Source organism: Bombyx mori, chromosome 16 (assembly GCF_030269925.1).
Source record: "Bombyx mori chromosome 16, ASM3026992v2".
Lineage (NCBI taxonomy): Eukaryota > Metazoa > Arthropoda > Insecta > Lepidoptera > Bombycidae > Bombyx > Bombyx mori.
The window spans coordinates 12524202-12552026 of record NC_085122.1 but is presented as its reverse complement, the minus strand read 5'-3'; the positions used below and the strand labels follow the sequence as shown (position 1 = coordinate 12552026).

The 27825-nt window shown below is 37.6% G+C and overlaps 2 protein-coding genes and 2 long non-coding RNA genes across 11 annotated transcripts; 2 read left to right on the top strand and 2 right to left on the bottom strand.

Moving 5' to 3' along the window:
• Nucleotides 1-212: 212 nt before the first annotated feature.
• On the bottom strand, nucleotides 213-8984 carry LOC101743012 (zinc finger protein 511). 5 transcript variants are annotated; one of them, XM_062673139.1, is made up of 4 exons: nucleotides 8640-8984; nucleotides 2763-2992; nucleotides 1908-2106; nucleotides 213-596 (listed from the first exon to the last, which is right to left on the bottom strand). In XM_062673139.1, exons 2-4 carry the CDS (start codon nucleotides 2903-2905, stop codon nucleotides 285-287), a joined length of 654 nt encoding a protein of 217 aa, XP_062529123.1. In that variant the 5' UTR covers nucleotides 2906-2992; nucleotides 8640-8984; the 3' UTR covers nucleotides 213-284. The 5 variants fall into 5 exon arrangements, with proteins under 5 accessions (XP_062529123.1, XP_062529120.1, XP_062529121.1 ...); XM_062673136.1 differs by having other exon boundaries at nucleotides 2763-3014; nucleotides 8640-8834; XM_062673137.1 differs by having other exon boundaries at nucleotides 2763-2982; nucleotides 8570-8830.
• On the top strand, nucleotides 5531-27504 carry LOC101739670 (ectonucleoside triphosphate diphosphohydrolase 5). 3 transcript variants are annotated; one of them, XM_004922733.5, is made up of 11 exons: nucleotides 5531-5907; nucleotides 10284-10407; nucleotides 19006-19149; nucleotides 19917-20005; nucleotides 20236-20399; nucleotides 20816-20907; nucleotides 21758-21911; nucleotides 23409-23558; nucleotides 24965-25137; nucleotides 25792-25955; nucleotides 26556-27504. In XM_004922733.5, exons 1-11 carry the CDS (start codon nucleotides 5887-5889, stop codon nucleotides 26640-26642), a joined length of 1362 nt encoding a protein of 453 aa, XP_004922790.1. In that variant the 5' UTR covers nucleotides 5531-5886; the 3' UTR covers nucleotides 26643-27504. The 3 variants fall into 3 exon arrangements, with proteins under 3 accessions (XP_004922790.1, XP_012552256.1, XP_037872280.1); XM_012696802.4 differs by lacking the exon at nucleotides 5531-5907 and adding an exon at nucleotides 8890-9096; XM_038016352.2 differs by lacking the exons at nucleotides 5531-5907; nucleotides 10284-10407 and adding an exon at nucleotides 17284-17443.
• On the top strand, nucleotides 11956-15437 carry LOC134200362 (uncharacterized). Its single transcript, XR_009975248.1, has 2 exons — nucleotides 11956-13101; nucleotides 13186-15437. It is a non-coding gene; the product is annotated as an uncharacterized LOC134200362 (long non-coding RNA).
• LOC105842658 (uncharacterized) lies at nucleotides 12999-16301 on the bottom strand. Of its 2 annotated transcripts, XR_005245610.2 has the most exons (5): nucleotides 15816-16293; nucleotides 15432-15675; nucleotides 15093-15277; nucleotides 14626-14757; nucleotides 12999-14548 (listed from the first exon to the last, which is right to left on the bottom strand). It is a non-coding gene; the product is annotated as an uncharacterized LOC105842658 (long non-coding RNA). The 2 variants fall into 2 exon arrangements; XR_009975247.1 differs by having other exon boundaries at nucleotides 12999-14757; nucleotides 15816-16301.
• Nucleotides 27505-27825: the final 321 nt, after the last annotated feature.

The following is a 27825-nucleotide window of genomic DNA, read 5'->3' as shown; positions in this document are numbered from 1 at the left end:
TGTAAAATGCTTAATGGACATAGACCATAGACTATGACAATAAGGCCTAAGTCTCAAATTCTCCAATCGGAATGCATTACTTCTTTCTGGCAGAAATATTCAGAATCATGGTGCACACATGTAACATTACGAAACACGTTTCTGTCAAAAAATTCTAATTTGATATTGAAGGTCCTAATTAGGTTTTCAATGTTGTTAATAAAAGTCGTAACTAAAAAAAAGCATTTATTGATTTTATTGAATTGTAAAAGGAATGCCATCATTTTCTTTTATGAGAGGATTATTCATTTCGGTAAACTATCTTTCAAATCCTCCATAGAACAGTCCATATTTGTTTCATCCCTCGATTTCTTGTCGCTTGTGAATTTCTTTCCTGCATATTTATTTTTGCTAAACGTCTTCTGTTTGCTATTGTTCAAATGGAATTTATTGGACTTAGCCTCGTCTACGTCCATAGCGTTAGGCATTTTGTTTTTATCCTTTTTTTGTCTTTCAAAACGAAAATCTTTGGGTATCCTGTGCTCTCGGACGCAGTGGTCTAATCTGTCGGCGGTGTTGTTGAATTTCTGTTTACATTCTTCTATGTAGCAGCAATACTGAGAACGATATTAACAGCATTATTATTACTACCTTCTTCTTCTACTACTATTACTACTACTACTACTACTACTACTACTACTACTACCACCACCACTAATACTACTACTACTACTACTACTACCACCACTAATACTACTACTACTAATACTACTATTACTACTACTATTAATACTTCAAATAGTAGTCGTCCCTTAGTTCACCCGTTTACGCTGCTATCCATTTAACGTTGAGAATTTAACATAAACCAGTGGATTGTTGGACATTAAGTAGTTTATTTTTTATTGCTTAGGTGGGTGGACGAGCTCACGGCCCACCTGATGTTAAGTGGTTACCGGAGCCCATAGACATCTAAACCGTAAATGCCGACACCTACCTTGATATATAAGTTCTAAGGTCTCAGTATAGTTACGACGGCTGTCCCACCCTTCAAACCGAAACGCATTATTGCTTCACGGCAGAAATATTTAGGGTAGCGGTACTTACCCGTGCAAGACGTCCTACCACCAGTAATATGATATAAGGAGTATATAAGGGGGATATATATAAATAACGGATATAAGGAAGTTGGATTTTGGCAAAAGTAAAGTGCGTCACTTTCAGTCAAGGCAGGGTAACTTTTTTTATTCACACAGAGCTCCGAACTCGGTACATCAGGTTTCCGTGGGTAGGGTATGTGTCTTGACGGACCGCAGATGTTGGGAGCGGACTACAGGCCCAAGGATGTCTTTAGGGCCCTACCAACCAAACCATTCCCCTTGCACTCTGTCATCCGATGTCCTATCTTCGCTCGGGGTCCGAACCCAGGCAGAGTAGGGGATCAATACTACAACTAGACTTGCGGCGGCACTTTGGAGATGTCGAACCGACGGGTGATCAAAGGCATCCTTGACGACCAACGACTCCGCGGTAATTAACCAAAACCTATCACTTCATTACCATCTTCCGAACCTTGATACAAATTGAGGCAAATCGCTTCTCGCGGTTCGCATTAGTCGCCGTCTATTCCCAGGAGACGTTGTTATTAGTCTACGTCATTAGAAATGACATTTAGTGGAATTATGTAATTGACCCCTTCGCAACTTATAGCACGAGTAATTTCATAAAATGGAAAATATAGCCAATGCCTTTTTGTTTTTTTTTTGTATACAGCCTTCAAACGTTCGCTTTTACATTACACTACATTACACATAGATGGATCGATTTATTGTCATATCTTCGTCTTAGTACTGTAGTTAAGCATAGTTTTTTGATAGCCTAAGAAAGGAATATTTAAACTCATTCGAAATTCAGCTTCCGAGCACACTCACCGAAGGTTTCTTTTCGGCCATCACAGCAAAATACGAATCGTGGTTCTCCTGTATGTGCAGGTCTAAGAAATGCGGCGAAGGCAGAACCTTCTTGCATTGAGCGCACGAGTACCTGTGCGTCGCGTTGTAATGGTTTTCGTAATCTAACAGTGTATCAGCTATGTGTTTACATCCTGGTATGCTGCACGGAGTTTGTTTACTGGAAGCATAATTTATTGATCAGGATGAACTAGCTCACGAATCCGAATCACCTGGTGTTAAGTGGTTGAAACCTGAAGTCCAAGTACCTTTGGATTAAGCTTGGAATTAGCTCCCATCTTTTGTTTCCCGAGCGCTATGAAGTTTCCTTCAAAGAAGGCTTGTCGAGAGTAGGTATTTTAGGTTACTTACGGTAGGCAGCAGGTTGTCTGCCTCTGGTATTGCTGAAGTCCATGGGCGATAGTAACCACTCACCATCAAGTGGGCCGTGTGACCGTCTGCCTACAGAGGAAATTAAGAAAAAAACCTTATGCCGGCTCATAATACGACCTACCATTTGCGATAACGTAAATTAAACGGTGGAAAAAAAACTACAGTGTTATTCCTTCGTCAGAGACAGACATTGATGAATAGGTATTATGAAAGGTATCTGCTGAGAGGTACCAGAAAGTCTATAGAAATTTGTACCAATCAAGTCATTTAAAACAGACATTAGTGACGTCAATATTTTTGGTGCTTTTTTAAATGCACATAGCACAATGTTTCTGGAGCTAAGTGACAACTTACGCAATTAAGCAAGGCAGGATTATTAATCACCACAATTAGTGTTTAAGTAACAGATATAAAACATGACAATAACATTGATAGACAAATTACAATTGGGTGTTATAATTTCCATCGTCCACATCGTAAATTCCAAGTCTAGTTGGTTGTTTATCATGTATAAACAGAACATCATCAAGCATCCGTTTTCCTACTCCATATTCTTTAAGCTTCTCCAATAGAGATTTTGCATTCATTTTTTTTGGTTGTCAGCCTTTTTGGAATCAGCTGAAAAAGGAAAAGTTTATTACCATTATTGTATTATTTTTTTTAGCTTAAAAGACCTGTTGCGTATGTAATTTAACACTATAGGTAGTGTTAGAATATCTATATTTGATAACAATGACAAAAAACAAACAAATTTAAAAACTATAAGGCATGTTTAATTAACAATCGCGACTATTTGCATTAATTTATCATGGCCTATATTTGAAATTACAAAATAAAATAATTCTCTTAATTTCTCTTGTATTATATATATATATATTAATAGACCTAACCGCGGTTTCGCCCGCGTTAACTTTGTAATATGATTTTTTTTTATTGCCTAGATTTGTGGACGAGCTCACAGCCCACCTGGTGTTAAGTGGTTACTGGAACCCATAGACATCTACAACGTGAATGCGCCACACACCTTGAGATATAAGTTCTAATGTCTCAGTATAGTTAAAACGGCTGCCCCACCCTTCAAGCCGAAACACATTACTGCTTCACAGCAGAAATAGGCGGGGCGGTGGTACCTACCCGTGCGGTCGCAAGAGGTGCTACCACCAGTAATTACGCAAGAAAGAAAGAAAGAATGAAACGGTTTCTCGATATTAAGTTTCTTGCACTGTGGTTTATAAACTAATAGTTGATAAAAAAAACCAGTGGTACGTATATATAAAACATTTCAAATCTAATAAAATTAAGTACAGTGAATATATATTTAATTTATACTAATATTATAAATGTGAAAATGCAGTCTTCCATTTTTTTTATTACAAAAGTAACGCGGTTGAAACTGTTCGTCAATATTTTATTATATATTACTAGCTGACCCGGCAAACGTTGTGTTGCCTTAAATAAGATTTCTAGGGAATTCTAGTGTAGAAAAAAAAAACCTCATTCAACCACATAATACCTCATTATAAACAAAAAAAATTATCCAAAAAATAAAAATAAATGTTTGGGCTGGACAACCCTTATCACTTAGGGGTATGAAAAATAGATAGTAGCCGATTCTCAGACCTACTGAACATACTATTGATACACAAATAAAACCAAAAAAACATGGCTGAAAAATGTATAGTGAGTAAGACAGGAGACCGGCTTTGTCCTCATCCTTACTACGTGATGTTTGCTGGATGAGTGGTGACACCTGGCAGGGATAACTGATCGATTGATAGTTGATCAGTAGTCGACCGGCGAGGGCGGGAGATCAAATAGAATTAAAAAAAAAACATAATTAAAGGAACTTGAAATTATAAACTCTGAATAAAAATTTATCGTACTACAATTATATTTGATTGCCATCTTGCAACCACTTTGCGGATCTGTGCATTGAATAAAAAAAATCGGGATGGAAAAATAGGGGTTGATCGTATAAGAGTGAAAATTGAGAGTAAGTAATATGAAATTTTTATTTTAAGTCATGACAAAATAAATAAAAATTCTTGCCAAAAAAATTTAAGTTTATAATTAACAAATAAAAAATAGGGGTTGATCATAGAGGGATGAAAAATTGAGAGTAACATCAGATTTTTTATTTTAATTCATGACAAAATAAAAATAAAAATGAAAATCTTGCCAAAAAAATTAAAGTTTATAATTAACAAATAAAAAATAGCGGTTGATCGTAGAGGGGTGAAAAATTTAGAGTAATATATTTTTTTTTATTCTAAGTCATGACAAAATAAAAACATAATTCTTGCAAAAAAAAATTAAAGTTTTTAATTAACAAATAAAAAATAAGGGTTGATCGTAGAGGGGTGAAAATTTATGGTTGTATGTATTTTTGTATGCTGAATCATATATAAATAAAAACAAAAATTTTTGTCTAAAAAATAAATAAATAAATTTAGGGGTGGACCTTAATATTTAGGGGGATGAAAAATAGATGTTGTTCGATTCTTCACCCTGGCCAATATGCACGCTAAGATTCACGAAAATCGGTCGAGCCGTTTCGGAGGAGTTCAATCACGCACACCGTGACACGAGAATTTTATATATTAGATATTGTATGCACAACACCTATCGCATTGTCAAATAGCCCACTGAGTTTCTCGCCGGATCTTCCCAGTGGGTCGCGTTTCCGACCCGGTGGTAGATTCTGTGAACCACTGCTCTTTCTAGGACCAGTGTTAGGTCTTGGTTTAAGCCCCGAGAGCTCACCTACACGCTAGGGTAACGCTGATATAGTACCTCAAGGCTATCAGCATAGATTGGCTGAAAAATTTGACAAATTAGGTACCTATCGGAATGCAGTCCTATGTAGCCAATCTTTGTGGATTAATAATCTATATTTATGAACGAAATGAATACACAACAGACCGAATTGAGACCGACTTCTCTTAAAATTGGTTAAAAGTTCCAGACTGCGGTTTATTGTTGAGCTAGGGCTCAAGATAAAACAGTTTAAACCAACGACACGTTTATTAAAACTTCTTCAAATTAAAATTACAGACGATATCGCAATTTCAACGGTAGAAACGCCTACAATATCACCTAAAATGTAATCTATTTAAAATTTATAGTCATCATTATTCAGCTCTTACGTTATTATTATGTAAAAATAGATAAAATATGCGAGTCATTGAATCAATGAAACTGACATTCAATTGAAAATACTGTTCAAGTGAATAGTTTAGACGCGACGCGACTACGCGTTGTCTAGGTGCTTTAAGTAATAAATCGCAATAGTTATTTAATAAGTTATAAAATTAATGGTTCAATTCAATTGGCAGGATATCAATTTCAAACATCATTCCGTGCGAATGCTTCTTCACAATTCTAGATAATTCTAGATAATTCAAAACTCAACAAGTGATATATTAATACGTGTCTGTAAATTAAATAAACCTTTAATTTAATATTAGTTGTTTTGAAAGACTAAGTTTTTAAGTGATTCAGTTGTGTTACTAATGGTTTAAGTAGTATCCCTCAATTATTTTGATTATTAAAAAAATATCTTAAAAACATGGAAATTCGTCAAAGAAAGGTAAGTAAATAATATGTGAGGTTATGTTGTGTAAAGGTACACAAATCTATTAGATTCTAATTGTTATAATAATAATCTCTACGTGTTTTTAACAATAACATCCGGAAGACCGACAAGAAAAGGTAGGTACCTCAATTTCCGCAGAAGACAATGGTTAACTGGGATAGGTACGGACTAACTGGGAACATGACATAATCTATGGCATTAAAGTCTTAGTAACGTGTTTCTTGCGGCATCTAATTTTCCCGGTTTTTCTTTAAAACGGGATTTTTAGAATAACTACATATGTAGTGATCAGTAATTCGGATAAATGCTGTTAGGTAACACACAATAGAATACTAATATGGAACACCCCTCAAAAATGATCGTAATTCCATAATACTTAGTAATTTTATAAAATTGTAGCATTATAATCTAATTTTATTCCGAATTTATAAAAAAAAAACATAATTGTGATTATGTATGGATGCTCATACACATCTTTCACAAAGACGGAGAATTAACCACGATCACATGGTACAGCTGATAATAGTCAGGGTCATTCGTAGGAATAATCCGGCAAATTCTTAGAGATGTACATCAGTTTTCAGTCAACTTATATTTTTGCTTTTCAAGTCGGTAGGGTTTATGTTACTAATTGGTATTGTTAAACTTTGATATCCAAGCCATCTCATTGAAAAAAAAACAAGCAAAGTGCTCTATAAGCTATGGGGGTATCTAAGTAAATTTTATTAATTTTATACCACAAACCTGTCTTTTTCCCTATAATATTTAGTGTTTCTCTAAGGGTCCATGGTAATATATTGCAGATTGTTTAAATCTTGTAAACTATTATTAGGAACTATTATTTAGGATCACTGCAAAAATCCAACATAGGTACGTCACTAATGACTTTTCTTCATGAGAATTTAACTTTTTGTATCTATAAATGGAAATTTAACTTTTTGTATCTATATAGAGCTAAGTTGAGGTAGGGATGCGATTCTTCACGAAAAAGATCGATTTTTAAATCGATTTGAATCGTAATCTAATAAAGGTGCTAATAATGTAATCTAAAACTGGTGGTAGGACCTTTTATGAGTCCGCACGGGTAGGTACCACCACCCCGCCTATTTCTGCCGTGAAGCAGTAATGCGTTTCGGTTTGAAGGGTGGGGTAGCCGTTGTAACTATATTTGAGACCTTAGAACTTATATCTCAAGGTGGGTGGCGCATTTACATTGTAGATGTCTATGAGCTCCAGTAATCACTTAACACCAGGTCGGCTGTGAGCTCGTCCACACATCTAAGCAATAGAAAAAAAAAATCGATTCACAAGAAAATCGAGGTCCAAAAGATCGATTCCTTAAAAATCGTTTTTTTTCAAGTTTGCATTTACAAGATTTTTTTTTGGCTCGAGAAATCGGTTATTCGATTAATCGATTTCAAATTGGCATCCCTAAGTTCAATGCGCTTAGTACGAGTTTTTATCGTTCTCGATAGCGTAAAAGTTAGCTCATATTTGTATGGAATGAGATCGTTTGCCTACGTTTGCCGCTAGGGGCGCTGTTCCAACTGCATACAAAATTGGGCTAGCTTTTATGGGGCTCAGTGAATTTGGCCCCCCTTTTTTGATATTCGGTTTTTTTTATTTTTATTATTTGTTCGTCGATGTTCGAATGTAAAAATTGTTTGTTCGTGTTTTATTTATTTATAACTAATTAAGCAAATGATCACCCTTAAGTTGCCCCACCTTACTAGATATCTTTATTTTTATCGCTTAGATTAAATAATTTTGATCAATCATCGTTCGTTCGGCGACTATTGATGATTGATCGATCATAAAAACAATTAAATTTAAAAAAACGAAGGCTTGTAATATATATCAACCAAGATACTTCTCGATAATAATAATTAAGTTAATATAGACGTAAATAATTTTTTTTTAAATAAAATCCTGTTTATAGAGGTTATATATATACTAAGTTTATTCTTCCATATTAAATGAATTTCTACTAAATGTCCCTGTAATATATTTCTTGAACTTATAAATAATTATCATTTCAACGAAAACAGATTTTGTGTGCATTACATTTACGTTTTTTGAGCGTAATGAAGTTAGGAATTATTAATTTTATTATAAAATAAAAGTATCATAACTATCTCCTATTGCATGGTAATGAATAGTATCATTTTAACAAGAAAAATGTACTCCTAAAATATTCTTAAAATAATTAGAAATCACTGAAATTTCTATGTGCTTGTTAATATTCAATATCATTAAAAATAACTGAATTTATTATAACCGCGCTAATCGTACTTTAACGACTAATTGGCCGTCTTCACTGACTTTTTTTGTTGAAGTATTGTTTAAGTTTGTTGAAGTTTTCAATATATTTTTGATCTACATAAGAAATAATTGGACAGTTTAAACGCACTTGTTAACAAAACGCTAGTAAATACGGCCATTGCCAGCTGACTGACAAAACCAGCGTATGCGCAATGTAGGCGTGATGTGGTGGTTTGCTATAAAATAAGAAGATATAAAATAATTAATAATTGGGAATTTAATTGTTTTTATGATCGAACAATCACCAATAGTCGTCGAACAAACGATCAAATAAATGATCAAAATTAATTAATCTGAGCGATAAAAATAAAGATATCTAGTAAGGGGAGCCCACTTAACGGTGATCGTTTGTTTAATTAATTATAAATAAATAAAAGACGAACAAACAATTTTTAAATTCGAACATTAACGAACAAATAATAATAAAAAAATCATAAAATAAAAAAAAGGGGCCAAATTCGTTTCATTTTCCCACATTTGTGCACTTTCACAGATATTAAACAGTCAATAAACCACCGTTACTACACATTTAAACCTGAAGAAACACTAAATAGACAAAATAAACAAATCACACACTTCACTCCTCGCGTTCCTGCCAAAAAGTTTTAGTATCTCTATATAGTCTGCATAGATCATAGATACTACATTTAATATTTAAGAGTAGTCTGTGCCGTATATTTTCACGACTGAGACGTGCTCAAAGTTTAATTTAAATTAATTGTATACACGCAGTGTGTTACTTTATAAATGAATTGTGTTTCACACACTAAATCTGCCTTGGCAGTAGAATTAGAACGGCACTGTCTGTAATGTTTATTTCAATTAGATATGGGGAAATTCAGCAATTATCGATACTTAGAGGTGAGTTATTTGTATTTAAATATTAATAACTATACTTTTTTAATGAATACATTTTTTTTATTGCTAAAGAAAATATTGTAATAAATAATGCTTTCTAAAATTTATAAAATTACCTAAATTTCGTAACGAACTTTAAAGAAACTTCTAAAGAAAAAATATGTACAATTTGGAAACAAATATTCAATGGGCAATGTTGGAGTCCTTTTCCAGGTTCCCCTTTTATTACATTTTAATTAGGTATACGGTATTTCATATTAAATATTTATACTATATAATGTGTAACCCTTATGTAAACAAAGGGGAAAATGAAAAGGGCTTACACAACTTTTGTCACCTCCTCTTGATTTTCCTCCATATAGGCTGAAATTACTTTAACTAGTTAGCCGCAACACTATCACACTAATCCAAAGTAATAGTTGCAAATTTGCATTTGGTGCACGCCCAGTGCATTAGTATCTAGTGAAGGAACTGTGCTAGTGTTCGAATCCTGCAAGCAGGTAACAATATTTCAAAAGAAATAGATTCTTAACAAATGTTCACGAATTACTTCCATGATGACGAAATAATATTGTGGAATCAAAATGAAACCTGTAAAAATAATAATTTGCATAAATATATGGCAAGGTGTCTTATGAGCCTGAGTAGTGAGTAGGTATCACCACCCTGCCTATTACAGCCGTGATGCAGTAATGCGTATCAGTTTGATGGTACTTCAGTATATAATAATATGTATTATATATATACAAAATCTAAAATATACAAGCTCATTTTGAAGGCACCTGTTATGCTATACCATTCAGACAAGACGAGAGAGAGAGAGAGAGAAGTGAAGAAATCAAAGTTGGCTTATTTTATTTGTTACTAGCGGACTCGGCAGATTTCGTAGTGCCTCAATTGATAAAGAAAAGACCTAAACTTTTGTATAAAATAAACTTAAAACAAACAAAAGGAATCGTCCGACGGGGAACACATCAAAGGAAAAACAAAACTGTTATTTTTATTTAATTCTGAGTCTTTTCATATTTATCTATCTTTTAAACCTTCTCTGAATTTCCACAAATAATTCGAGTTTTAGCGAGACTAACGAACAGCAATTAATTTTTATATATATAGATATCGTAACTGTGTGATTCTGAATTAAAATGTTTATAAAAATAGGGAAATAAAAAATGCTTTATTTATTTCAGTTAAAAGATGATGTCCCCTCAACCCAAACTCATATTCGAAGCAGAGGTATAAAACAGCCAAGGCGTCTGAAGAAAGTATTCATTCTTTTGATTGTTTTGGCACTAGTCATAACATATTTATTGGGTGAGTCTAAACACATCAACTTAAATGTTATGAAAGCTAATGTGCGATTGGGTGTTCTAAAAAGACTTTGATAGACTCTGTGAAAGAGGACTTGCATGAGAAGGGTGTGAATGCAGAGATAATGTATGATAGGCCTGAATGGGAAAAAGAGGACATGCTGCCCCAACCCCAAGTAATGGGATACAGGCAAATAAAATAAGAAAAATGGTAAATAGTCTTGTTTCTTCAGAGGAGCAAAATGACAGCAGCATTAAAACCTAAACCAATAAGTAATCAAAGCAACATTATTTAATGCAACCTCTATGTAACTCGATGGAATAATAAAAAAAGGCCCAGAGGACCGCCATTAGAAACTAAGTGCAAACATTACAACTTTTTTCCGGGCCGGGGGCCGAACCTCGACGAGGTCCCCGCGTCTAGCGGGCGCTCGGGGTATGTGGGACTTGACGATCTGCAGGTGTTGGGAGTAGATCGCGGGCCCAAGGACGTCTTAGGGCCCAACCGCACTAAACGACTCCCCTGCACTCCTACACCCAACGTCCGATTTCCGCCCGGGGTCAGAACCCGGTCAGAGTAGGGGGGTTCTCACGGTCAACACTACAACCAGACACGCGGCACCACAAGGGAAACCTTACCTGCCCCAACTAATGAAAAGCACAAAGCGCACGCATATGCACCATAAGAGATGTGATTTTCTGGTTAAAGTTGAGCATGTCATGTATCAATGTGATAAGTAAAGGTGGCCTAAGGGGTTATTCCGACTACGCTCGGACGAGTAGGTGAGCTCACGGGCTCAACTTGAGAGTTTGCTAACATTGGCCTTTAGCCAGAGCAGTACTATCTACTGCCAGATCGGAATCGTGACCTGTTATGAAGATCTGGCGAGAAACTCAGTGGATTAATTAAAATATTAATCTACGCTACGTGGTTCAGAAGGGCGCATTGTGTTAAAAATAGAATTGCGATATTTGTACGCATTGAAAGTGAGGAAGACTTTTCCTATATCCTTGATATCTATTTACTTAATTAAAAAAAAACATGTTTTTGACACAAGAAATTTCACAAGTGTTTACCGCGGTAACCCCCCTACCTCATCCGGGTTCTGATGGAGGGGATCGGACGTCGGGTATAAGAGTGCAGGGGAGTCGTTTAGTGGGTGGGCCCTAAAATCCTTGGGCTCGCGGTCTGCTCACAACACCATGCAGATCGTTGAGTCTCACATACCCCGTGCGCCCCTTTTGCGCGGGGACCTCGTAGGAAGTTCGGCACCCTACCCGAAAAAAAAATTTACTAAATATTCCTAACACATCCGCCCCCTGATCACGTAAAAATTTGCGACAGCCACAATTTTGCAGATGTTGTGCAGACGCGTCGCGACCGATCGCAAAACGTCAAATTATTTCGTATCACGTACCGCGATTGTTCGCTTACCGCTTACTGCAGTTTTCTGTCATACAACTAGCGCCAGTCGCAATCGGGTAGCAATAATTGGCACTAAAAAGCCACATTACTTTTTTTTTTTTTGCTGAACAAACTGGCAAATGAATTTATAAAAGCGCGTTACATATAAACATTTCAAAATGTTTAAGTGGAATTCACGTTTGAAACGCCAAGTGAGAGCTGCTAATTCTGTTCTTTTCGATGAAGCGTTACTAAAAATAAGTGATCTAATAATAATTTTTGCTTTATTTTGAATAATAGCTATAAAAATGTAATTGTGTCGTCAAACACAGGTAAAATTTTTTTTGTAATCGTTTGATAATTTGTAATCAGATAGTTGTTTACGTTACGAACCTATTTTAAAAAAGAATGGATCCAAATTATAGCCTAATTTATTAATTTCATTATCAATTAAGTAAGTACATAAGCTCACAACCCATCTAGTGTTAAGTGGTATAGACCTCACAACGTGAATGCCGCCCCCATTTTTAGAAACGAGGTCTGAGTTTTAACTCTATACCAAAACGGCTGCCCCATTCTTCAAATTGCAACGCATTACTGCTTCGTGGTAGAAATGGGCGGAATGGTGGTCTTGCGGGTTAATCAAACGCCCTACCACCAACGATTTCAGAATATTTGCTAATTTGATTTTAAATAAAAGATGAATGAATCCTTAATCATGGAAGTCTTCCATGTATACCTATATGTCAAATACATGTTTCATTGGATTTATTGATATCTGCCTGCGGGATTCTAGCACTGGTTCAGTAAGATTTCAAATTAAATAGTAAATTCTAGAATAAATGAGTTAGTTTTATGGTTTTATCAATAATAAAGTGTACAACAGATCCATCTTACGCCGACATGAGGCCGACAACGCTAGAACAACCAGTCGATGATATTCTAGGCGAGATGCTGCTATTCTTTATCAAGTAATAGATAGTGGATTTGTTTGACTTGGCAAGAGTAGGCTTTGATTTGAATACCAGAAATATAGTGCAGTCTTTCACAGCTTGAAGGGAAATAAAAGCTGTGCAGACTATTCATAATAATGTTCACCCAAGGTCATGGGCAATATGACGTGAATAGGAAACTGCATTTCAGACATTAACTTAATGTTCTATATTATTTTTAAACAAATGAATCTAATATTTTAAGACAATAAATAAATATTTATTTTTATAATTAGCCCAGTTTTTCGTCGACGAAGCCATCTTAAGAGAAGCTTCATTGCAAATATCAGGCCGATATTTAGTAAGTTATTTTTATTCATTAACCAGGTACTCTTTGCACTCACTCACTGCAGTAAGAATGTTAATCAATCATTATATTATCTAGACTATAGCGGACAACAAACAAGAGTAGACACATCGTGAGCTGTAGTTGTAGAAAGAGGAGAAAATGGAAACTAAGGCGAACCACTGGCTCATGCAGCTTTCATTTCAGCAGAGGCTGCTCGTACGCAGGCAGAGGCCGCGCATCTTCCAGCTGAGATATATAAAAAAATTCAAGGAATTGACCAATATCGGCAAAAACCTTGTTTAAAATAATAAGTTCAATTTTGTTTTAATTTTAGCAGAGTCCATAATAGTTTATATTACCATAAAAACGAAATAGCGCTTGTTACAATAGTCAAGCAAATCCAAATAATAATATATACGTTTTACTTTAGGCTGGTACTACACTAATTTTATGACACTAATGAGTATATTTTACGCTAATAAAACTACTCTCAACTTAGCATTTCAAAATGACTATTTATTTTTTTATTGCTAAGATGGGTGGACGAGCTTACAGCCCACCTGGTGTTAAGTGGTTACTGGAGCCCATAGCCATCTACAACGTAAATGCGCCACCCACATTGAGATATAAGTTCTAAGGTCTCAGTATAGTTACAACGGCTGCCCCACCCTTCAAACCGAAACGCATTACTGCTTCACGGCAGAAATAGGCGGGGCGGTGGTACCTACTCGTGCGGACTCACAAGTGGTCCTACCACCAGTAGAATACCAGTATTTAGCTTCATTGTATATTTTGTACTCACAGTATTTGGCATGTTCTGCTTCTAGTCTATAGGGTTATAGAGCTATCACCTTGCTATCATCCTACTTACCTCGGCCCCAAGTTCAGTTATATTTCTTTGAAGTTATCGGCAGTCGCTATTATATTTCAATTGTGGCTTCAATTTCATGCGGCGAGAAGTTGGACATGTATTACAAACAAACTACGATTTCCTAATTTAAGAATTATTATTCAAATAAAACAAAATTACACAAAAATAATAATTATCAAACTTATCTAACGGCCGTCTGGTGTAGTGGTAAGTGCAATACAAGCTAACAATTATGGTCTTGGCCATCATAATATGATGATCATAATGCAGTACTCTATGTACCAACAAGCATCTCCAACTGGCTTTCAATACTCACAATGGTCAACAGTGTTCCTGGTATGACAATAAACATTACTATAGTACTATATATTAACTGCCTTCCCAGTTTTAAATATACTTTTAGATTGAGTATTATTTTGTAGTCAGGTTACTGAGACAGAGCTCATGATGTTTTACTTGCCTAAAAACCAAACTTTTTCACTATTATGGTGCAGGTCCTGCATAGGCATATTCAGTTGTGATAAGCCGGACAAATGTATCATGAAATGTTGCATCAATACTAAAAATGTTAAGATCACTATCACATATCTGAAAAATTTAATTCTTTAGATAAGTACTATCAAATGTTTGTTATTGTGAATGATAGGCTTCAGCAAAATACTTACTATTTGCACATTCTTGAAATGATAATGCTTGCGGTTCTAAAACCTTTCTTCATATACAGAAGATCTGATAAGTGCAAATGAGTGCCATCTATACACCCCGAAACCCCAGGAAAGCCAAATTTATTGTAAAACCTATAATGAAGGAAATTTATTTACTATTATGTTATGTTTTCAATCACAAAATTATTATTGTTCAAATATCTATGTACTATAAAAATACGACAAATTTTGAATTAAAAAAAAATTATGTAGGAAAGATTAATGGTGGCCTGAAGGCCTTTCCAGTTTCACCAGGACTTAACATTTCTCAGAACTCTGTTTAAAATATAGCTATATATAGCTAAATATAGCTATAGTTATAAAGCTTCAAGAATATAACTGATATATTATTATATGATTGACTCGTGGAAATTGTAAAATCAGTGGAACTCTTGTGCTCTATACTATAAGATAATTATTTAACTTACCCATTTATAATAACTTGTGACCCATTGTACTGTTTGCAGAAACTTTAAATGTTTCAATAAAACTGGAAGATTGTTTAATGCCATAGCCACTTCCCTAATGGCATTGGATTTACTAGTTTAACTCAAAATGCAAAAAGCTCATTCCCACAGGTTTCTGGTATGAAATTTTGCAATGCTGTTAACACCTGTATAAAAAAGTTATTTAAAACATTTAGTTAAGAATAAATCTGAAATCAAAAAAACAATGCTACTTTTGAAGACAAGATTTTGTGAATCTTTTATTTTCTTCATTATTTACACATAATTTAATATAATGTTAAATTGAATATATATAAGTACCTTGCATTTTACTTTCTATTCTTATTCGTCTTGATGATCTAGGTTATTAACGGCTTTAATTCAGAGCACAATTGTAAATATTGATGTTTCGAAATTCTGTAATGTGTTCTGAACAAACTTTCCGATAGATTAAGGGGTCAGGCTTGATCCCGAAGACAGCGTCGCAAACGCACTGATTCGTATGTATCCCACCTAATTTCCTTAGACTCCAAAGCCCCATTATTTGAGCTCTGTCCATACATACCTAGAAGAAATATTAATTTGTAAAAAATAAACTTTATAACCTCAACATTATTAATGTACTTAAATACCACGCTGGGCAATTTAATGTTAATACTATGGAAAACACAAACACAATTAAAGATCTAAACCAATTACACTTACCTAAATCAAGTTAAAATAATTTAATTTCACAAATTTTACACTTGCAGATAGTTAGCAACAATTCAGCACCAGATACAAAAGGTGTCGCAAATTTGACAAACGAAATTGCTAAATATCTGTTGTTGTGTGGCAGACAAAAGCATCCGTAATACCGACTTTAAGCCAGTTGTTGTTAGTTGTATGGAAAAGAATGCACTAAAGTTTCACAAATCGCTCTGCAGAGGCAGCACTAGTGATGGTCCGCGATCTGCTTTTTTGTTGTAAGTCCGTAATACGAAATGGACAGTTGACAGCAATATTTGCACAATATTTGTCTTCTGCTAATTGTCTGCGAAATACGTGATACAGCTGCCGATCGTTTTCGTGATTAAGACCCCAATTGTTTATACTTACATGCTAAATCGCAACCCAACGCTTAAACAAACGTTTGAATCGATTGATTCATTATCATTTAATGAAACCTTGTAAATTAATGGAAAAAAATCCAAATCGCTTATTGTACTTAAAAAGAAAAAGAAATTATAAACCAAAAGTAAGAACTTTTATGTGTATTTTTATCGTTGCGATAGTGATTTTACAACATCCTAAAATTACACGCAGAATTGCCTTATCGTCGAAGCGATCTTAAGTTTTTTGGAGTGCAGAATTATGTTTTTTTTTTTTTTGTTTGGTATCGGGAATGGGTTGCCTTTAATTAATATGTCATCAAGGTAGAAGTTATCTTTTTTATGTCGTTAGCCTGAGCAGGTAGAGAAGCCGGCTTTGGCTTGTTTGCAATACTTTTTCGTGCGAACCAAATACACCATTTTATTTTAAAGATTAGCTGTTTTTTAAATTGTCTATAATATAACGAAATATTGTTCTAATCTTGTGTTGAATCTATACTACAATCAAATATCAACTTTATACATTCAAATTCGATTTCCTAAATAGTCCTAAATAGAAAGTCCTGTTGCAAGTTCACTTTTGAATCTCGATAGAATTGTTAGAGCAAAAGACTTTTGATTTTTGTACTTGGAGCTTTATAACTCCGATTTATTAGCTCATATTGAGATAAGTCCTGTTGCAAGTTCACTTTTGAATCTCGATAAAATTATTAGAGCAAAAGACTTGATTTTTGTACTTGGAGCTTTATAACTCCGATACAAGTAGATCGTTTTCTTGGATTCAATTTGATGTCTTCTTGTTGTTTTTGACAACTGAAATACAAAATGATTTTGTCAAGAAATGGTTCTCGAATGCTTTTTTTATTTGATTCAGAAAAACTCAATTTAGCTTGAATGTAACATACTTTCTTGACATAAATGTAGAGAAAACTAGTCTCGTAAGAATCCATAGGTTATTGTACTCGAACAGAACAAAAAAGAGTCTTGTCAAGGGTATATACTTTCATGTTTTTCATTGTTCGTTGCGACCGCGACAGTTCAAAAGCGTCCCAACGAATCAGTTGGCTCTTTGTTAGGTCTTGGTCGAACGTGCTGGGATACCTACCAGTATTTCGGTGGTTTCAAGAGCATCGATAAATCTATGTGAAGTGGCAATGGATTATCATTAAATTATTGAACTACAGTTTGTGAGTTTCGCGGAGTGCTTCAAAATGAATAATACAATTCCTATCCTGTTTGTGGGTATGTTTTTTTTTTAAATATTTTTTTTAATTCATTTGCTCCGATGAAAATCTGTCGTGATCATTATTCGGACGAGCGTCTTTGCTAATTACGTGAATTACTTGAATAACAACAACAAGCTCTACGAAGTAAACAAGTTCACGGCTTAAAAACAATGTGTCGTGGCAGTGTTTAAAGGTAATTGCCAGTCAATAGTCAATGCCAGGGGCACAATCAAGTTTGTTTAAAACGATGTCCATCTCGTGAGTGAGAGGTCACTCTTTAGTATTACTCAAACCACAAAACTACAAATTCCTTTTGAAATCATAATTCGATAAAAAAATTGGACTTTTTTTTTGCGACTAGGCTTACACTGTATTTTTATTCCTTTATTGGTTCGGAACAGCAGACGGGCTCATGGTCTAATTAGTGATCAAATATCAAACATGAATGTTGTCACTCATCTTCGAGAAGAAGTCTTAATATCGCTGTGCATTTTTTTTTATCCTACCTAAGCTGATGGTCTAGAGATACCATATCAGCGTAACCTTAACTAGTAGGTGAGCTCACGGGGCTCAACCTGACGACGTTGCTAACACGAACCCTAGCAAGAGCCGTGCTTCGCAGAATCTACCACCGGATCGGAAACGCGACCCACTGAGACGATCCGGCGAAAAACTCAGTGGGCTGTGTCTGTGGGTTGATTTACGCACCGAACCTTTTGTAGTAAGCGACGGGTTCGACGTAAACGGTAACCGGTGCTTGAGGTACCTAAAAGCACCGTTAGTGGATCGGGAGAATCCGAAATGACGTGTTTTGGTTGGTTATGTAGTTCCCGGCGGCCACGATGAGAGCATTCTCGTGTCGTGCCGCTTTATCGAAGTGGTGTGTATTCATAATAGCAGTATATTGGGCCATAAATCGGAACAGCTTCGCTGCAGTAATAGGGCAAAATGATAGAGCCCAATAACAAAAGGAACTGTTAAAGATAGTTCAAAAACTTGTACGCGCGTTTTCTTAACTTTAAAAATTCTGGTTGATCTTAGGCTAGAAAAGACAATTTTTTGTTTTTTTTATTGTTGCTTATTATTAGGCTAGTGCTAACAATTTCTCTTAGGTTGAGCCCGTGAGCTCACCTACCCATATGGGCTTAGCTGGTATAGCCCTCTTGACTACTAGTGAATAGGCAGGGAAAAAAAAAGAACCCAGAAGAGTTGCCTCACGACTACTATACAATTTCTTTTATATTCCGTTTCTGAGACCAACGAATTTGATGGAACGAAGGAACTGTTTGCAGTTCCGGTATTAGTACCGTTATCTCTTCACGGATAAGTTAAAGGCTTGTTGCCATCGTTAAAATAGGCAGGTATTTGCCTATTCCTCCTGAAACTTTCTAGGCAGCTCAATAAAAAAAAAAATCGCAATCAGTTGTGTTTTGTGACCGGAATGGAAGGATGAATGTGTGAGAATGTAAGGATAACTTGAACACCAACTGTGTTTGAGACTCGGACTTCATTTATCAAGGTGTCGCGACATACGTCACCAACGTGACGTGGTAACTATCATAAGGTTTTTTGCGACAGGTCTGTTCGCCGGCCAATCACAATGGCTCGATAGCATCGCCAAGACCCTCGGCTACCAGAGCGAGTACCATTACGCTGTGATAATCGACGCTGGTTCGTCGGGAAGTCGGGTACTCGCTTATAAATTCAGAGTTCCTTTTACAGGTGAGTTGTTTTGTAACGATTGTTGATTTCACGAGGACCTAATACGTTATTAATACCGCGATCTTATTGACGGTAACCTTAACCCTTTGCCTGCCGTGTAGGTCACCGGTGTCTTACGTGACGCACTGAAGTTATCACGTCGATTTCTGTTACTGATCGCCTGGATAGGCCTAACTTTGCCTTCTTTCGTTTGTTAATATCCTCAAGTTAATGTCCTGGATCCTCAAGTTCTTCGGGCACATCACTCGTAATGAGGACTCCATTGAGCGGTTGATGATGCTAGGGAAAGTCGAGGGCAAAAGATCTCGCCGACGATCTCCAAACGATGCACCGACCTCATAAAATCTGTGATTCACTCCAACATAAACGATTGCTCTCATTCTGCGAAACACCGTGCCACATGGCGTCGCATCGCGAGAGCATCGGTATCGCAGGATCCGACTGATGCATGACCACGACCACTCTGTCAAGAGCGTACGACTAGGAAGAAGTTTCATTACTGGTGGTAGGACCTCTTGTGAGTCCGCGCCGGTAGGTACCACCACCCTGCCTATTTCTGCCGTGAAGCAGTAATGCGTTTCGGTTTGAAGGGTGGGTCAGCCGTTATACTGAGATCTTAGAACTTATATCTCAAGGTGGGTGGCGCATTTACGTTGTAGATGTCTATGGGCTCCAGTAACCACTTAACACCAGGTGGACTGTGAGCTCGTCCACCCATCAAAGCAATAAAAAAATTATTAATAATTTTAGAATGTTTTTTTTTCCAGTATTCAGTCAAGCCAACCTAGACTTAGTTCAAGAGCACTTTGAGCAGTCCAAACCTGGGCTGTCATCGTTTGCTGATGATCCAGCAAAGGTGAGTCTGAATAGTCGTGATTGTGGACGTTTTACTGTTATGAAGAGATCAGAGTTTTGTTGTATAGTAGACCTAAAAGACAAATTAAATTTAAATCTTACGGTGTTAATAATTAGGGTCGGGTTTAGATCATTTGCCTAATGCAGTAACTTTTATAATTGTTTTCTTAGGCTTTGGATCTATTGTCTATAATGTTTAGGACACATTATTAATGTCTACATTGTTGCCAGGGGGCAGAGACAATAGTGCAATTAATAAAAAAGGCGGAATACTTGATACCGTTGGAGAAGAGGAAATCGACCCCCCTCATAGTACGAGCCACGGCCGGCCTGAGGCTGTTGCCTGCGGACCGCGCCGAGCAGCTCCTCGCACACGTCAAGAAGGCCATTTCCGTGTAAGTCAACCTTTTTTTTTATTGCTTAGATGGACGGACGAGCTCACAGCCCACCTGGTGTTAAATGGTTACTGGAGCCCATAGACATCTACAACGTAAATGCCGCCACCCTCTTTGAGATATGAGTTCTAAGGTCTCAGTATAGTTACAACGGCTGCCCCACCCTTCAAACCGAAACGCTTACTGCTTTACGACAGAAATAGGCAGGGGCGGTGGTACCTACCCGCGCGGACTCACAAGACGTCCTACCACCTGTGTCTCAATTTTAGGCTATTCTTGCTAGGGCCAATGTTAGCAATACTCCCGGCTTGAGCCCCGTGAGCTCACCTACACGTTAGGGCGAAGCTGAAATAGTCTCTCAAAGCTATCAGCATAGGTAGAAAAAAATATACTGATGTGTATGATTGTGTTCCCAGTCTGGGCTACGATGTTGGTCCGAACAGCGTGGACATCATGGACGGCGCGGACGAGGGCATCTACATATGGTACACGGTCAACTTGCTGCATAGTGAGTATACGAACGCTTTGTATGAATGAATCGTTACTGGAGGCGAAGACAAAAGTTTGAGAACCGATTGAAAAATGACACTTACTCGAACAGCAATGGACGCGCTGGTTCAATGACCCGACAGTTTCGCGATCTTGCTTTAGATTGCGGGCTAACGAAATATCAGAACTATTTGTTTCTTTTGCAACTGGTTTTTATTTTTAAATTATGTGAAGGTAGTTATCTACATACTAATTTTTGTTGTTGCGGGTTGCGGGAAGGGTGATTTTATATCCGCCATAATATTTAATATAATTAAAAAATGTATGTAGAGAGAAGAATATATTGTTTACAAGGATCATATCGTAACATAAAATAAAGAATAAATTTTAATAGTGTTGTGTTAATAACAGTTTTAGTATCTGTGGAAGTGATTAAGTGAAGGCAAATGTAATAAAAATAGCATGGGATAGTTTGTGGGTACTTGCAAAAAGTGATAAATTAAAATCAGTTAATCGTTTCACTTTCATGACTAATTGAATATGCAATTTCGAAAAGGGCACATGTCGCATATTTTGTCAAATACGTTTTTTCATATACATGTAGTTTTGAGGCTTACCTACACCCATTTTATAATAATGCCAGTAATTTTCAATTGCTAATTAACACAATATTTTAAATTTTACACCGCCTTAGAAAATAATCAGTTTTTTTATTTCCTGAACATTTTAGATTGTCAGAGATGTGCCCTTTTCGAAATTTCATATTCAATTGAATACGAAAGTAGGCTTAAAACACGAGTTGCCGATGGCCGTGAACCGATATGCGTTTATTTAAAACAATAAAACAGGAAATGTTATTGCTTGTCCAGATCTTATCGAGGGCGAGACGATGGCAGCCCTGGACCTGGGCGGCGGCTCCACGCAGATCACGTTCCAGCTGGCGGAGGGCGAGCGGGCGCGCTACCCGCCGCGCGACCTGCACGTGGTGCCCGCGGGCAGCAACATCACGCTCTACACGCACAGGTCAGCCGCCACACGCCCCGCTAGCCGGCCACGAGCAGGGCCGAATTTAGGCGAGGCCTTTTAGGGACCTCCACTAGCGGAGGGCTCCCACGATAGAGATTTTGGAAAAAAAAAATCTAATTCCGACAAGTAAACACTAGTAAACAGCTGTTTTACTTTACGTTAACGTTAACACTACAATTAAATTTCAGATAATTCTTGTATCCGATTATATATATATATATATATGTTTGTTAAATACTAAGAGAATGTACGTAGTTTCACATTATATTTTTTTATTGCTTAGATGGATGGACGAGCTCACAGCCGACCCGGTGTTAAGTGATTACTGGAGCCCATAGACATCTACGACGTAAATGCGCCACCCACCTTGAGATATAAGCTCTAAGGTCTCAAATATAGTTACAACGGCTGCCCCGCCCTTCAAACCAATAAATAAATTATTTATTGGAAAACTCGACTGAAAAAAATTGTTCATTTTATTTGGAAAACTATTTGGGGCCAGAGGGCCTCCGTTCCTCTGTTGCCCCGAGGCCTCCAGACCTCTAAATCTGGCCCTGCCCACGAGCATTGTATGTCAACCTTTGGAGAGAGACAGACTGAGCCGGGCTTCGTAGCGCGTTGTCTCTGTCGCACTTGAACAACGACAAACGTCACTTGGGTGGTTATGTCACTCGACCAATAAATAGGTCCGAATCTAATGAGTTAACAGTCAGTCGTTTGTTGATGTGTCTAGATAATGCGTCCATGGACCTATCGACGCGTGACTTTAGTTACATTTTAAAGAATCGACTTGAACGCCTTCGATATCGCCAATCGTATTTACTACGTAATGACGTCACTACGTCCATCTTCTAACCTCTTTAATCTAAATTTATTTAGTTTGATACAAGCCCGTACCGATACCACCGGGTATTTGTAGCTGCCATGATGCATCAAACCGAATATTAGGTCGGAATATTATTTAGATATGAAATTAAGATAAGACCGATGACAAATCGGTCCTTGATACGAGGTTCATCGGACGTCTTGGAGTCTATGAAAATGGTATGGTTTAACGATAGGCAGCGACTTGGCACTGCCCCTGGTATTGCCGATGTCCATGATCGACGGCTACCACTCACCATCAGGTATGCTCGTCTGCCAACAAGGGAAATTAACCCATAGACACAGCCCACTGAGTTTCTCGCCGGATCTTCTCAGTGGGTCGCGTTTCCGATCCGGTGGTAGATTCTGCGAAGCACGGCTCTTGCTAGGACCAGTGTTAGCAACAATCCGGTTTGAGCCCCGTGAGCTCACGTACATGTTACGGTGAAGCTGAAATAGCCTCTCAAGGCTATCAGCATAGGTAGGAAAAAAAGGGGAAATAAAAATTACGTTCAAAGATTCCGTTACATAGATAAATCGATGCAGGTCACGACAGCAAAAGCGTGTTGAAACTGGCCCCATCTGATTTGACCGTGGGCTTAACCAAGTGACCGGTGTGGCGTGTTCCAGCTACCTGGGTCTGGGGCTGCTGGCGGCTCGCTACGGGGTCCTGCTGCAGGAGGCCGGGGGGAACGACACGGGAGAGTTCAGCTCCGTCTGCGTGGAGCCCATCATCAAGGACGAGCCCTGGGTCTACGCCAACAAGCAGTACCGCGTCAGGTGATTATTAATGGTTATTACTGGTGGTAGGACCTCTTGTGAGTCCGCACGGGTAGGTACCACCGCCCTGCCTATTTCTGCCGCGAAGCAGTAATGCGTTTCGGTTTGATGGGTGAGACAGCCGTTGTAACTATACTGAGACCTTAGAACTTATATCTCAAGGTGGGTGGCGCATTTACGTCGTGGATGTCTATGGGCTCCAGTAAACACTTAACACCAGTTGGGCTGCGAGCTTGTCTACGCATCTAAGCAATAAAAATAAAATAAAAAGGTGAGTGGATACAGGGGTGGTCCAAGATGCAAGAGGTCTAATACACTACCCGCAGTTCAGCTCGTTAGGATCAATGTCTTATATTGCTTAGGTGGTTGGACGAGCTCACAGCCCACCTGGAATTAAGTGGTTACCGGAGCCCATAGACATGTACAACGTAAACACCACCACCTACTTTCTAAGGTCTCAGTATAGTTACAACGGCTGCCGCACCCTACAAACTGAAATTCATTACTGCTTCACGGCGGGCAGTACCCACCAGTAATAATGTCTATACGGCAATTTAAAAAAAAACATTTCAAATATAATTTCAATTTTTTTTTTTTTTTTTTTATGGCTCGAGTCTCTTCTTTTACGAATGACTGCCAATGTCAGGTAGATAGAATATCAGTGATATAGATAGTTTGTAGCAGATGAGATGAATTTCAATTTAAAATTCAAACAAGCGCTTTTTGCAATCACAAATTGAATGGCTCTATCTAATGAAATAGTGAAATAGTCGATTGTTAGACCAGTAGTAAGAGTTTTGTGTTACATTGCGCGCTGAGTCTATGGTCACTAAATTGTTAGATAAAAATTTTGATTTGCTAGACGTAGTTGTTTCTCTTTAATATTGTTGCATTATTAATACAATACCGCGTACCGGAAGACGTAGCGCGGATAGGTCTTCCACAAGATGGCCGACGACCTACTGAGGCTCGCGGGGATCCGCTGGATGCAGGCAGCGCAGGACCGGTTTTTGTGGTGAGTCTTGGGGAAGGCCTATGTCCAGCAGTAGACATCTGTGGACTGATAAGAAGAAGAAGATTAAACAATTTTATGCTGGTGGTAGGACCTCTTGTGAGTCCGCACGGGTAGGTACCACCACCCCGCCTATTTCTGTCGTGAAGCAGTAATGCGTTTCGGTTTGAAGGGTGGGGCAGCCGTTGTAACTATACTGAGATCTTAGAACTTATATATCAAGGTGGGTGGCGCATTAACGTTGTAGATGTCTATGGGCTCCAGTAACCATTTAACACTAGGTGGGATGTGAGCTCGTCCACCCATCTCAGCAATAAAAAAAATATATTTTGCTTCGATGTTGTGTTTACAACGGAGGCAACGTGAATAAGGGGTTATTGTACTGTTTATCCAGCGGAGCGCCCCGCAAGCCGGGCACGAAGCGCAAGGCGGCGTTCGAGGCGTGCCTGGAGGCGGTGAAGCAGTACCTGGACGGCGCGCTGGGCGGCGGCGGCGCGCCGGGCCCGCGCGGCAGCCTGGCCGCCATGAGCTTCTTCTACGACGTCGCCGCCGACGCCGGGATCATTGGTAATTCAGGATGTGATATGTCATAAGACGCGCCTAGCGTTTTCAGCTGCGTTCAATTTGAGATTCACAAAATAATGACTCATATTAACGGCCGTCTGGTGTAGTGGTAAGTGACATGGTCACTACACAAGGGGGTCGCGGGTTCGAATCCCGCCAAGGGAAGATATTTGTATGATAAATATAAATGTCTTTTTCAGAGTTATAGATGTATATTAAATATATGTATAATAAAAATCTTACATTTATTTCTGTTATCTGGTACCTGTAACACAAGTTCTTTACGAACTTAGCACGGGATCAGTTAACGTGGCGTGATTGTTAGTAAATATTTATTTATTAAAAAAAAAATACATTTTACCGGGATGAAAAGTTAGTTCCTTCACTCTTCTACTCATACGACCTTTCATCTTAGTCGTATTTGCCACAGCAGACGCTCCCAGCGCTGGCCGGACCAAAATGTCCAAGCCACCAGATTTGTACGAAATTTCATGCAAAAAAAAATTTTTATTGCCTTATATGGTGAGCTCATGGACATCGGCAATGCCAGGAGCACAGGCCGCTGCCTACCGTTAATACTCTTCACAAAGCTCGTTTGAAGAAGGCCATGTCAGTTTGCGTGGTGGAGTGTGTAAGTGAGCCCCCGGTCGGCTGCAGACGTGGCGCGCGGCGGCACGGGCAGCGTGGCGCAGTACTCGCGCGCGGCGCAGCGGGCGTGCTCGGCGCACAACGTGGAGCAGCCCTGGGCGTGCCTGGACCTGGTGTACGTGCTGGCGCTGCTGCACCACGCCTACAGGGTGCCGACCGAACAGCCAGTATATGTACGTATGCACATTATATAGCTCCGTCTATTTATAATTTTTTCCTACCTATGCTGATAGATCCACGTTTATAAAAATGTTAAAGGGCATTCATTATTTTATTCATTCATTCATTCATTCATTCATTCATTCATTCATTCATTCATTCATTCATCCTCCAAGTTAGTGATAGGTTAGTAGTGTAATTGTTTAATTGTATATTGTGTTTTTTTTATTGCTTATGTGGGTGGACGAGCTCACAGCCCACCTGGTGTTAAGTGGTTACTGGAGCCCATAGATATCTACAACGTAAATGCGCCACCCACTTTGAAATATAAGCTATAAGGTCTCAAGTATAGTTACAGCGACTACCCCGCCCCTCAAACCGAAACGCATTACTGCTTCACGGCAGAAATAGGCAGGGTGGTACCTACCCGCGCGGACTCTCAACAGGTCCTCACTAGTAAATTCAAAATAATTTTAATAGAGATTTTCTATATTAATTTAGTGCGATTGCCCTCCTTAATTATCAAATTGCCCCCTTGGGGGCGTGGGCCTATGTTGGGAAACACCGGTCTAAAGGATTCTAATGAAAACTATTTTTTTTATTTTTGTTCGCAGCTGTTCAAGAAAGTGAACGGCCACGAAGTATCCTGGGCCCTCGGCTTGGCGTACTCCACGGTGATGAACAGAATAACTACAAAATAACTTAGATATATACATGGTCACTGGGCAAATAAGGATTAACACCAAAATAGTACATGTTCAGTATGAAAAGGTTAATAAAAAAAAAAACTCAGGAATCGGCCCGAGTTTAAAGGCCAAATGATGCTATTGCAATAAATAAAGTTGATGATAAAATTAAAACCATGTAATATTTAGTTTAAAAAAAATTCAAAGTGTTCTTACTGAACATTTACTATCTTGATATTAGCCCGAACGATTAGCACGATTTAATATTTGAATATTACAAAGAAATAATTTTAATTTTTGACGCCACTGTCATTTTTGTAGAGTCGAGATTTTAATATCGTGACGTCAGAGTCAGCTGTTGTCTATTGTCATTCCAATGGCTGTCGGTCTGGGGTCAATGACCCCTTCCCTGTGTGACGCGTCGACCCGCCTAGTTACTCTTAATTAAAGTCGTGGCTTCGTAATGTATAAAATATCCATTCTGAATAAGATTTGCACACAATCCGTTCTTTAGGAACTCGGACATCTTAATAGAAGGAATTTATTTATAGGACATACAGTTTCGAAGATCTTGCGACGATTAAGTAGTGTGTTCGGCTTAAAAATTTAATTACTGTGGCACTCATAAATTGTACTTTCAGTATTCCGAGTATACGTGATGTTATTAGTATGAAATCTATGCGTTATGCAAATCTGTAATTAGTTAATTTTAAATTTTGACAAACATCACAATAGAACCGTTTATTTCGGATTCAAATTTTCGAACGCAAATCGAAATGGTGACGTCATTTGTGGCCAAAAAAAATGGACTTATCAAGAAATAACTAAATGTATCATTACATTTGATTTATGGATATAAAATATTAGATTGACGATTTTTTTATGTTTCTTTTTTCGATTCTTATTACAAGGGTCATCACAGTTCGTTATTGTTTAGTCATTAAAGGTCTAATTCGTCGGCTTATTGCAAGAAGTCATTATGTGACATATTCAATATTTTGGGAAAACGGCATTTTAGTTGGAATTAGTTAGTGGTTATGTTGATTAGCCCATATTATCCTTCATACATAATTACTGTGAGAAAAATTGAATGTTTTGGATTGCTTAATATATATATTAATTAAAACAAGTGAGAGTCGGTAGTTATATAACATTATATATTATTTATAAACTAAAACTAAAAGTTAATGACTTCTTG